Source organism: Plectrocnemia conspersa, unplaced genomic scaffold (genome assembly GCF_051122295.1).
Source record: "Plectrocnemia conspersa isolate PC_06_02 unplaced genomic scaffold, ASM5112229v1 ptg000012l, whole genome shotgun sequence".
NCBI classification, from domain to species: domain Eukaryota; kingdom Metazoa; phylum Arthropoda; class Insecta; order Trichoptera; family Polycentropodidae; genus Plectrocnemia; species Plectrocnemia conspersa.
In genome coordinates, this window is record NW_028277176.1 from 4,691,292 (window position 1) to 4,704,268 (window position 12,977).

General features: G+C 29.4%; 1 protein-coding gene across 1 annotated transcript; it reads left to right on the forward strand.

Annotated features, from left to right (window-relative positions):
• The first annotated feature begins 3,086 nt into the window (after positions 1–3,086).
• On the forward strand, positions 3,087–12,578 carry jef (major facilitator superfamily domain-containing protein 6 jef). The gene is made up of 9 exons (XM_088200862.1): positions 3,087–3,444; positions 7,449–7,712; positions 7,782–8,018; positions 8,694–9,312; positions 9,372–9,641; positions 9,794–10,028; positions 10,087–10,241; positions 10,305–10,528; positions 12,347–12,578. The coding sequence occupies exons 1-8, from the start codon at positions 3,317–3,319 to the stop codon at positions 10,524–10,526; spliced, it is 2,130 nt and encodes a 709-aa protein (XP_088056988.1). The 5' UTR covers positions 3,087–3,316; the 3' UTR covers positions 10,527–10,528; positions 12,347–12,578.
• Positions 12,579–12,977: the final 399 nt, after the last annotated feature.

The following is a 12,977-nucleotide window of genomic DNA, read 5'->3' on the forward strand; positions in this document are numbered from 1 at the left end:
ACTCTAAAAAATTCTGTGCCAAAATGCGTGTAATATAATATTACACAAAGACTGGAATGTAATTTTGAATTGTGTTTACACATGTGAATTTGTTTGTAATTGTTGTTCGAACTATAAATGTAAGTTAAATTGTTTATGTTATATATCGCCTTATAATAATAATTGTGATATAAAAACAATGCCTAATGAAAATCTATTGAGGTAATTCAATGAGGTGCTAGATTCATTTATATATGAAAAATATGCGTATTTTATGATAATCATGAAAACATCTATTTTTAAAACATGTATCTATTATAATGTTTTAAATTATGTGCGTGTAATCGACGATGGCTGATAATTATTGAATGTTGATAAAATATTTTTTATTATATACGTATATATCTATATATTCACATTGAATGACTGATTATATAATATATACATACATTCGTATTTAGCATACTCATTACAAATAGTTTGATGAATCCAAAACTTAGATGTACATCTTCGTTCAGTATCTAAATATTATACAAAGGTTCCAAGTTTTTTTCTTGTTAAATGAAATTTAATTATTAAATAATTGTAATATTTTAGCACATTATTTGCTGTGATTAGTGTAAATAATTTTAATCAAATTAGCCGATAAGTTCTAAAGTCTTCAATTAATCCCAATATTTAATCATTTTTGTTCTTTAAATATGATGATTTTGACACGGTTTTTGGTTAAAGTACTGTAATAATATAACATGCGATTCGTTTATGTATTTTAAATAGACAAATATAGATCATTAGAATCGTCTAGTCGTCTATATTTTAAGAAGACACAACTTGTACTGCTCAATAACACCTGTATTGGAAATTATATTTTATTATAATTAGTATTATTGTATAATAAATTGTTATTATTATTACAAACTCTTGTATGAAAATGATAACCCTTAAATCAAAGTTCCTATCAATTTAGATTGAACGAAGTACTGACTTTTCAGGTTTATCCACTAAAACGGTCAAATCCTGCTGAGGACCGATGGAAAACTCTGTACTTAATTAGACATTTCATAACATAAACAAACTAGTCGGGTAAAATCTGCAGGATTTGATTGTGATTTAGTAATGAGTATAACTATAATAACCAATTTAAACTTTCATATGATACAATAAGACGTAATTAGTGACAACTATAATATATTAAAACAAAATAAATTATTTATTATGAAGAAAATGCTATAACAGAACTTCTAACTGCCTTTATAAATTTAAATATAATATATAAAATAATAAAAATTGAATACATATGTAAAATAATATTAATAAAAGGTTGTTTCTTAATAAAAAAAGTTAACAAACACATTTTTAAGCATTACAACTTGATACGAATTTCAGACAATAATGTGAGGTAAGATAATAAATATTATAGTAATTGTAAATATAATTTTAATTACAATTTTTCGGAATTAGTTATAATTCCGTCCAATGCCGTTTGATAACACCTTTATTTTTAGTAAGTATGATATGTATTGAATAACTTATGATTATCGGTATATTAAATTACAATCAGTTTTAGATTAATTTTAATTATGTTTTTACACCCCATTTGCTTATTTTGTTTGTATTTTATTATTTGTAAACAGCGTAACTTTTAATAAATAATGAAACAAATATTATTATTTTATTTTTCTCATTAGGTATTAGTGATTACTGTCAAAATATAGAGATACCAAGAACCAATTGTAGAAAATATCTAAAAATGTTTCGCTTATAAGCATCTACAATCTTTGTGAAATAAACTTTGAAATGTTCCTAATAAGTCTATCAGTCAAGTATCAAACATTTTCTGCTGCACAAAATATATCTTTTTAATATAAATAAAAAAAGACCATCTTACCGTGCAGCGTAAAATTTTTGCGTATTTTACATAAACAAGAAATCAAAATACAATTACATATGTGCAATTTTGGAACGTGTCGTGACTACCTAAATCGTCAAAGATTTGTTAAAAGGATCATTTGTGCAAAAGATTTGTGCTTCTCGAATTTAATAAGAATGGGATTTTATATTTATGCTCATTAATGATATTAATTAATAGCGCAAAAGCAATTTAACATAAACCGTTAAGCCTCACTTTATTAAAAAAAATGAGCATCCAAATTGCATTTTCTAAAGGATAACCACGTCACCAGTTGTACACAATTTTATGCCTTAAAAAAGTAAGTTATTTTTGTTTATATTTTATATTATTCACGTTCATATAAATTCGTATAATTATGTCAAAGTATTCGAAGGATCTAGTCGTCGGCAAAGCGGGTTGAACACGTGAAGAGGGAAGCGGCTGCTATCTTTATTTCGTGTGTTGATAATCAGCGGCTCCTCTTGTTCGAGTTCGTACGAATCCTCGTATTTAAAGCATTAAGAGTTGAAGTAGAAATTATTTATGTGTTGTTGAAAGCAAGTCTCAAACAATAGTTGTTGATTTTGGTGCGGTGTTTAATTCACTTGGTGAGCCTGAAAGAGGACGTAGAGCTCACCAATTTTTTTATAGCACGACCAATTACGACGAGATAAAAAAAGAATTTGATTAGCTTGTTCACTTGCTGGACTTTTATGATCGTTACGTTGGAGTTTAAACAGTATGCAACTTATCATCTTAGCTGATTTAATATTTTAAAGTAGTGTGAGATATGGCAATTTATCTATCCGCTTTTTAGATTATTTGTTATATGGTATTAACACTTGCAGAAAGTCTCGAATGACTATTGCAATGTTTTTAGTTTATTTCGTCTATTGTCACGTACGGTCCGTACTGGCCGGACTGTACATAACAATAGACAAATCTTTTGTTGCTTTAATTTCAATAAAATATAATAATACTGCAACTAAATGGTCGGTTTCTATTAATCAAATTCACACAGCTTCGGTTTCGGCCGAAACCGAACAACAACCCATCATTTATTTGTGATTCAAAACAGGCCGAAACTCAAACTAAAACCAAATGTTATGTTGGTCTATTAAATAATAATAATAATAATACGTATTGAACTGTGTGAATATGTAGAAAATAAGAGAGGGGTGATCGGAAAATCCGCCCGTCGGGTAATCTGAAAAGTACTCGAGCGTGACGTCACACGCGTGCGCCATCCCTCCCGCATATTGATCCGGTTTTCCCAGCCGCCAGAATCGATCCCGGCGCCTTCCCGAGCATACAGCTCAGGCACACTTGTCACCCTCCCGTCACCAGGCGAGCCTCGTCGAGCCTCCGGCCGACGGCGTATGCCCCTTAGGCGCTGAGCGCCCAATCGGTGGTGTCACAGTCGAACAGCGAGGGCTCGTCATCGCCATGCAGAACATGGGGGACATGGACGACTACAGCAGGGACTATAGGCAACCTCAGGGGGGCGCACCCATGGGGCAGAACATCAGGCCCATGGTGGATCCGTCGGCGGAGGGCGAGGTCGATCCCACAAGGTTAGATTGTGATCTTTCTTATATAATCAATCCAAACACTGAACCATTATTTGAACGGAGACCGCTGACATCGACCTTGATTTAACATCAAATCTTCAACATAGTTGTTAAAATATTAATATTTATGCAAAAAATCACAGTCGGTTTGAACATAGTCAAAAAAATTGGAAGGCTTGGAACTACCATATTTCAATAAACTAACATAATATTATATAAGATTATTATTATACTATAACTACCATATTATAATAAACTAACAAATTATTATATAAATATCTATATTGGTAAACCTATTTTATTCATGATATATAATTTAATTTAAAAAAATAATAAACTTATCCTAAGCATGTTTAATCCACAAGAATATTGTTATATTTTATGGTAAGACTATGTAATTCTTTTTTAATACATTTATTTCAATAATATAAATAATTTTAAAAACATACTAATTATATACTATACATGTTACTGGTTAACCATTCTCATGTTTACAGTTTGTTATTAGCTATAATTTTATAATTTATAATTTAAGAAAAAAAAACTAAAAAATCTTTTACAAATTAAGCGAAATTATTTTGTTAGTTTTATGTATCATTAGGCAGCTCACAAGGCGAATGCTGATAAGAATATTTCTCACAATGTTTCAGGAAAGGTAAGTTCTTTAAGGAAAGTTATTTAATTTCACTATTAACAGGACACTTCAAATAAGATATTAATAAATATTCATACACTATTTTTTAAATAAATTTATCCGGCTTAATAAGAAGAACCTCCCTGTTAATGCAATTAGTTTTTTTTTACTTAAAAAGCAAAAGAATGCTTTTTTGGCAAGAAAATATTTTTTTCAAACTTAATTATTACAAACTAGATATTGGGTTTATCAATTGAACTACTTTTATATTTACATTTGGAGGAATTGACTCATAAGATTAATCATAAAATAGGCCAGTACGACTCAATTATTTGTACGCAATGAAATTGTATTGATATTAAATAACTTTTCTTAAAAAACTTACCTTTCCTTAAGGAAAATAAATAATAATAAAAAATTGAATTTGCTCCGATTGATTTTCGAGCCGCCGGTAATGCGTTCCGTTGTTTCGACCAATGAAAAATAAGCATTCAAATAAAAAACAAGATGGCCGACAGTACCGTGACAACAGTTTTAAATAATTATTATTTAATAATAAAATTTTGCTACGCGACAATAATTTTCATTAATTCGTCATTAGACCGAATATAAATAATCGGATTGCAAATTAACTAGATGTGTTTTAACCATGAAAATTAAATATATACATAATGCGTTGAGGATTAGAAGAATACATTGATTAAACTAGATAAACAATCATAAAACAATCTTCGTAATGAAATCTTCAAATTTTGAATTCCCGGCGACGGGCTTCGAGGCCGAAAAGTGAGTTTTTCCTTTTATAAATAATCGGACTATGAAAATTAAATATATACATAATATGTTTAGGATATACAAATGATTTGTTACCAATACCATGTGAGCAATTAATTAAAAAATAGTATATGAATTTAGCGAAGTCTTAAACCAATAATATAATACTAATATTTTTATTACTATTATTTATAATTACGTATAATGATTAATAAAGCATTAAATTAATTCCATAATTGTATATTAAATCATGTTGTATAATTTTCCTCAAATAAATTATCATTTTTATAAAACTCATAAATTTCATTAGAGTAGCCAAATCAGGTGGTTCGGTGATTATTGCGCAAACGAAAATTATGCACAGCGAAAATTCAAATCATAAATGAGCAATATACAAATATATGTTTATTTAAGAATACGTCAATAAATTGTCCTCATAATCAACGTCGTCTAATATTTTTAACTCGTGTCCCATTTTTTTCTTTTGCCAAGATCTCGGAGGCAGATAAAAATGTATGTTTTTGTAAACTTCTTGTCATCTCAAAAGCGATTAATAAAATAAATTAAAATGGTCGAAAACTATAGTCAAATACTAATAATAAAAAATATTCAAAAATTTTAAGCAAACTTTTTTGAATATTTTTTCTTGCATGCATAATTACAAACTGCTAAAAACACATCAATACATATATTAAAAATTACTTCAGTTTACAGATGAATTGACATATATTAATATTAATTTATAAAAACAGGCTAAAAAAACGCATGATTGTTTTTGTTGTATCTTATAAAATTAGAATCTATATGATTACACTTATTGTTAATTTTATAATAAAAATTCTGATCAATCATCGCAAATTCAGTTTTCATAGACTTTCCAAATCTCACGGATAAATAATTTAAATCGAGCTAGGTCGTACATATTAGGAATTAAAAATTCTAATACAGCTCATAGAGAATATTATATATGTATATAAAAACACTTACTTATGTAAATAAATATATTTATGGAAATAAGTCATGGAAATATGAATAACATATTTTATACGCATACATTAGTGTTTGTTGTAATATGTACATAAATACATATTCTTACGTAGCTCTGAGTTAAAAAATATAAATAAATAAATAAATTTCTTTAGCACTGACTAATCATATTTTAAATTATATATTTTCAATATATAATTTGCAATTATTATACTATGTAATTTATTAGTGAATTCAATCGATACATGGAATATCAGAACGATTCTTGTGACAAAAGGTGCGGTTTTTGTTACGTTAGATATAATATTTATTGGGTTAGATTTTTTTTTGATTTTGCATAATAATTAATAATTGGTAAGTTGTTTATTTATTTGAGTGTCTGTTTTTAAATTATACACTTATGTTTGTATTAATATGAGTTATTATGATAAATATGAAACGAAATGGCTCCATAAAAATCGAATGTAAAATATTTCGTAAACAAAAATCACATCTAATTTAGTTTGTTTAAAGTTTTTGTATTTTTCCTTAATTTATTAGTTTTATTTTATTTTTTTATTTACACTTGTAAACTAAAAAACTAAACTAATAAAGAAAAAACTTACTTAAAAAACCAAAATAAAAATTGTTAAAAAAATAGTAAAAAAACTAATACTAATCCAGAAACTTAACTTGCGTAATTTTAATTTATGTATTTTCTTATATTATTAATATTATAATAAACATAATAAAAAAGTGTACATATTGTTACAAATATTTAAAAAAAAAATGTTGCTTATGACAAAGCTATTGACAATTTATTAATATAACTGTACATATATTAATAATAGTATTGTCCGTTTTTTTTAAAGTTACTGAAAGGTAATTTTAATAAAATTTATTATTTCATTGATTGCTCTTATTTTGATATTAATTTATTCTAAATTTCTACGAAATTAGATATTTATTATGTCTATGATTTTTGTGGATTAGAATGAAAATAAAATATTACTAAATGTAGTATTAATCGTGTATATTTCTCTCTTATGTATTATTATTTTTTATACTGGTTTTTTAGTTATATTAGAAAATCTTTTTTAAGTTAGTCAGCTCAATGAACAAGTGGTATAAGTCGCTGACTATTGATCTGAAAGACCTGGGTTCGAATTCCATAAAATCGAGTTTAGTCGTACATATAAGGTATTAAAAATTCTCTAATAATGAACTAATAAACCTAATAGAGAATATTTTATTTGTATTCAACAGAAAAAATGTTTTATAAATGGTGTTGAATACTTTATTATATTTATGTTTTTTCAAATAATTGTAATTAATTTAATATATTTTTTTGTGTGTATTTAGCCCTAAAATTTAAATATTTTATTAAAAAACATTTTCAAGGGTATCTCCGATACAATCTTCACTCTTTTTTGTTGTACAAAATTATGCGTTGGGTGTGCGCTATAGAATTTTAATGAAGCCTAAGATCAATATTGCCCTTTGCTTCAACCAATATTTAATATTTGATAAGAGAATCTTTCCAAATGACACTTATTCCGCTCGTCACGTAAACCGTTTCGTAGAAACTTACGCCCTTAAAAATTCCTATTGCATAACAAGATTTTTATTTCAGTTACCCTCAACCGAAAGAGGCCACGCACAAGATCCGGGGTAGGTCTGACGTCATCGAGCTGTTGTTCGGGGCCGTGGACCAAGAACTTCTGACAGTCAAGACCTTCTACTTCTTCTTCTACTCGGCCTTCGGCTCTCTGTTCCCTCTAATGGGAGTCTACTTTAAGCAGATGGGCATGAACGCTGGACAGTGTGGCTTATTGATCGGAACTAGACCGTTCGTAGAGTTTTTATCGGCTCCCTTTTGGGGATCTTTGGCGGATAGGTATGCATAGCGATTAAATTAGTATTGTAATCAGAAACATATTTAATAAATCATATTTTTTCATTTTAGATGGCAGAAGGGTAAACTTTTGTTGCTGGCATCTCTTTCTGCTTGGATTGTGTTCACTTTGCCTTTAGGATTTGTGCAACCGCCTGCCACGAGTTGCTTGACTCGAAAAAATGCTACAGATTATGAACTAAGATCACCAGAAATTCCACAGCTGCTCAAGAGATCCGTGCCACCAAATGAAGGACCAGCCAACATGCCATTGTTTTTGCTTGGAGATGCTGAAAACTCTCATGCAACGTAAGTAGTACATATTACATATATGCAATTGATAATCTATAATTTTAATTGCTTACACTGTACAATATATTTGCCACAAATATAAGATAGCTTGGTTTATATGCAGAATTCTTATTCTTAGAATACGCCAACATTTTTTAATAATATTCATTAAAATGTTTTTATATATGATTTATTTAGTATGTTTGATATAACAGTTTTATTGCTCATATATAAATTATATCGATATATTTTCGGGATGAGAAAGACTTAATCCAAAACGGGCTGTAGTAGACTTTATTATCGTTTATAAACGATAATAAAGGGTGGGGCTCTCCAGCATTTTATTTCGTTCAACGAACGAATTCTGTGAATTTCGGTCATATTAGAGACACTGATAAAATTTATATTCACAAGTGTTTTTCAAAGGTATAAAAGCATTTTTTTGTTGTTAAGAAGAAGCGAGAAACAAAATAAAGGCACATAAAAGACTATGGATTTTAAAAACAGCATATTGAGAGAAAAAACGATTACACGTGCTGCTCAAGCATACAAATTGTTTCAATCCAAGATTTTTTTAAATTTAATTTGAAAATATTTGATAAATTATTCGAATAGTCATCCAGTTTAAAATCGTGCGAGTAATTCGAATATTTGATTAGGAATCCTAGTGATATAATTTAATTACTATTTTAGGAGCCACAATCGCGTAGCTAGAGCTGCTCGTCCCCACGCAATGGCCGGCCAATCTCCTTTGGACGTCAGATATGCTTCCAACTACAACGATGCAGAGCACAAGAGCTGGGTTTCGCCAATATTCTCCTCCATAGTATACAGAACTCAAGACATCCAAAAGGCGTTCTTCTTGCTACTACTTCTAGTCATAATCGGAGAATTCTTCAGCGCTCCAGCCATCACCTTAGCAGATTCAGCTGTAATAACTCTCCTTGGCGAAGATGCTGACAGATATGGGCATCAAAGAATGTTTGGATCTCTCGGCTGGGGATTGGCCATGTTCTTCGTTGGAATAGCTCTGGATCACTCTACGGCTTTCCCTGATCATCCATGCGGACCCGAAAGACAAGAGAAGAACTACACCATTTGCTTTGCGACTTTTTCGGTGTTGATGGGCGCCGCTTTGATCACAGCCACGCAGATCAACTTCAAATATGACTATCCAAACGTTGAAGTAGAAATTCAGACTGCTCGTTCACCTCCAACCGAAGAAGAGCGTCTCCAAAGTCAGCTAGCGGCTCAACTGAACCTTCCAGGATTAGATACTACTAGTGCTCCTGAACCTAAGATGATTGCACAAGTATTTTATAATCCTTATTCTTTTTATTAAATACAGCTCTAATTAATCATTGTTTTTAGACAAAGATGTTTGCCCAAACAACTCGTGAGATGCCTGAATGGATCACAGTTTTGAAGCAGTTCAAGAATCTGAAATGTGCTTCATTCCTGTTTGTGGCTTGGTTCATGGGATTCGGCATTGGATTGATATTCACTTTCCTTTTTTGGCATCTTCAAGATTATGGCGGTTCTCCGACGCTATTTGGTGTTGCGTCTGTGATTAATCACATCTCTGAAATATTTGCTTACTTCTTCAGTTTTAAGTTGATTACGCAGATGGGACATGTCAAGGTTTGTAAACGAGCATTGCTTTATGTTTTAAGTGTATCGTATTTTTCCATAAATGTGGTCTAAATGGTTAAAGAAAATAAAATAGTAATTACCACCTTTTTGGAATATTACATTAGTAAAGAATTGCGCTCATATGCATTTTGTTTGCTTAGGTGTTGTGTATTGGTCTGGTTGGCAATGTGTTGCGTTTCTTGTACATCTCCTGGCTTCGCAATCCCTGGTGGGTTTTGCCTTTTGAGTTCATCCAAGGAGTTACCCACGCTGCTGTCTGGGCCGCTTGCTGCTCCTACATTGCTCATTGTACTCCACCCGGGTTGCGAGCTTCAGCTCAAGGCGTTCTTCAAGGCATTCATCATGGACTGGGTCGTGGCTGCGGTGCTGTCATAGGTAAATATATTTTTGTACCATAAAATTTCTAGAAGTAAAAGTATTCTTCAAACTTCAGGTGGTATTTTCGTGAGCTATTACGGAACGACGGCTACATTCCGCGGCTATGGCATAATCTGCATGATGGTGCTAGCTGGATTCATTTTCATTAACTTCTATCGCAAGGACACTGGATTTATTTCTGATCTACCTCAGACAGAAGATCCTCACCAAGTACGCTATCTTTATTAATACTTTAATGCATTTGAATATGAGTTAATTTTGGTGTATTTTAAGGTCGCGGAAGAGACTGCTCATTTAGCACCCCACGGAGTTCCCAGTAACCCGCTGCCTCGAGCATTGTCTTCCAGTAGATTGTCAGATTTGAGTAATCAGGAGACTTATGGTGCTACTCATCAACAACCGTCAGGGCCAAGCCTGTCAGTACCTGGTGCGAATCCAAACAATCCATTCCGCCAGGAACCTGCTGCTCCGACTGAATACGGTTCTTATAGATAAAGGTAAATTATTTTGAAGATAAGAAACCATATTTTATAGCCAATATTTTTCAGTAAAAACAAGTTTTTATAATATTTATGACTGTATCGTAACCATAATAGGGTTTTCAATATTAACTCCATCAAAGGGTTCGGTGATCATTGGTAACATTGCAACTGGTCACAGAAACATTCCTCATGTGAACTAATTGGTCACAACATTGTTCACAAGTAGTGTTTCTTCTCGAGAATTTCTCGATAAAAATGTCAAATCGAGAAATTTTATAAAACCTTTTTTATTATATAAAATTAAATTTGTATGAATATTTTTAAAAGATTTACAACCACTGCCATTTTTATAACGCTCCATAAGTAAAGGCAGGTACGTGCCTAATATGCATACTATAAGAGTCTGGAAATGACGAAAAAATGTTTAAAAATTTTAAGCACTCGCTTTATTTTTGCTTAATTATTAAAAGAAAACACTTAGATAAGAAACCTTTCCGAAGATGTTCGCGCCAGATGTTTAAAAATATACATTCTTTCTCGGAAGATCGAAAGTATTTGCGATTTTATATTACTCTAACCAGCCGGCGGTTTTATTTTTGTTTTGGTGATCTAAAAGTCTGCTCTTTTGAATAGATGGTGTAGTAAGCACATTCAATTATTTGATTACTATTATTTACATTTTGTATTAGTGGAATAATAAAGCTCTTATATTTGATTGTAATCTAATGGTTTTTATTGTTTTAATAAATACTTATTTTTTTTATTATTCAAAAATATTTTGCAATGTTTTTTCACAGATTTTTTAATTAACAATCTTTTACTAATAAACATATAATTGAATGTATATTTTTTTTTGTAAATAATTAAAGAATAATATCTCATTAGAATTTTTCTTACTCTTATTCTACTAAATATATCTGCAGACATTTCACTTAGCAGTCGGATTGTTTTTGATAAAGTTGAATATAATAATCGGTTTGAGAAATAGATGGACAAATATGGTTCAAATCAGTGTGTGAGATTAGCGTGTTTTAGAGCAAAAAGCTGGAGTTCGATAAGCGTAGAAATAAATGCGTTATTTCTCTCAGTATAATTATATAAAGTTTTATCAGAAAACTTAGCAATTGGTAAACAAATCCTTTTAAGTTATATTCAAAATTCTCAGTAAAAGCTATAATAATTATTTTCTTAGTTTCTGTACTAATTAAATCGTCACATTTGTATTAGTATTTTTTGCTGCTATATTATAAATATTAATCATGTTAAAAAACGGTGAAATACATTTTTTAATTTGAGGATATAGGGAAAATTTGCATCATCTAGCTTTATCTTATATGTTACAACATAATATTTATAAATTCTAAATGGCAAACGATTTAACTAAACCAAAATCTACGATATATCTAAATCATTTTGTATTATACAAATAAATATTATTTAATCTTATTATTTTTAACGACTGTTCATTTATAATTTTTTTGCACTTCTAAGCATATTAAATACTCTCTTAAATATACTAAATCATGAAAAAGAAATTTTCGATGATTAGTTCATTGAGAGGTCCGCAGAATTTTTTTGAAAATTGAATGGTTTAATATATAAAAATTATATTATTAATTTTAAGAGATTTAATTACTTTTCAAGTATTGTAGAATATTAGCTGACAATAAAGCTATAAGCTTGTAGTTATTTAGAATCGTATTATTTTTTCACTAACCCTAATTATGTCATTATTAAAATTCAGTGAATAGCTATAAGTTTTTAAGATGATGTCTATGTATTTATTATAAAATATTTGCACTTGATTTACCATTTTATTTTATTTTGTTTCAGAGAAAATGTAGTACCCCATTAAAACCACAACCGAAAGATAAAAAGATGATATTATAATAATGATTTAATTTTGCTTTAAATTTGTAATCATTATATATGTATGTATATTTGTATTTATGTATTAATATAATACGTATTGTCTACTAAATTGAGACAATTATTATGTTATACATGTTGTGTTTTTGTTCTATGGTTGTATGTTATATAGTCTCTTTAGCTATCTATCACAAAATATATTATACTACTTGTTGATATTTTATTGTTATTAGGAAAGAAAATGTCTATGTATGTATATTAAAAACTCGCGTTAAATAGAATACTGCATACGAATTTATTCTTGTACGTAATTGATTTTTAACACATAAATCAATATAAAAAGCATCCACTTCCTGAATTCATTTTGCATATCATTCATGTGATTTTTAGTATTTAAGAAAAAAAAATAATAAAAAAATACAGATATTTACATATATTTATTTAGTTATCTTTAATATATTAATATACAAATAACCATTTATAGTTATTGCAATAAAAAAAGATATCAAGATGGAATGTTTTATTTGTTGAGTTGATTTTTATGTCTAAAATGTATATTAAAGAGATATTTATAAAAAAAAAATACAATGGCCGG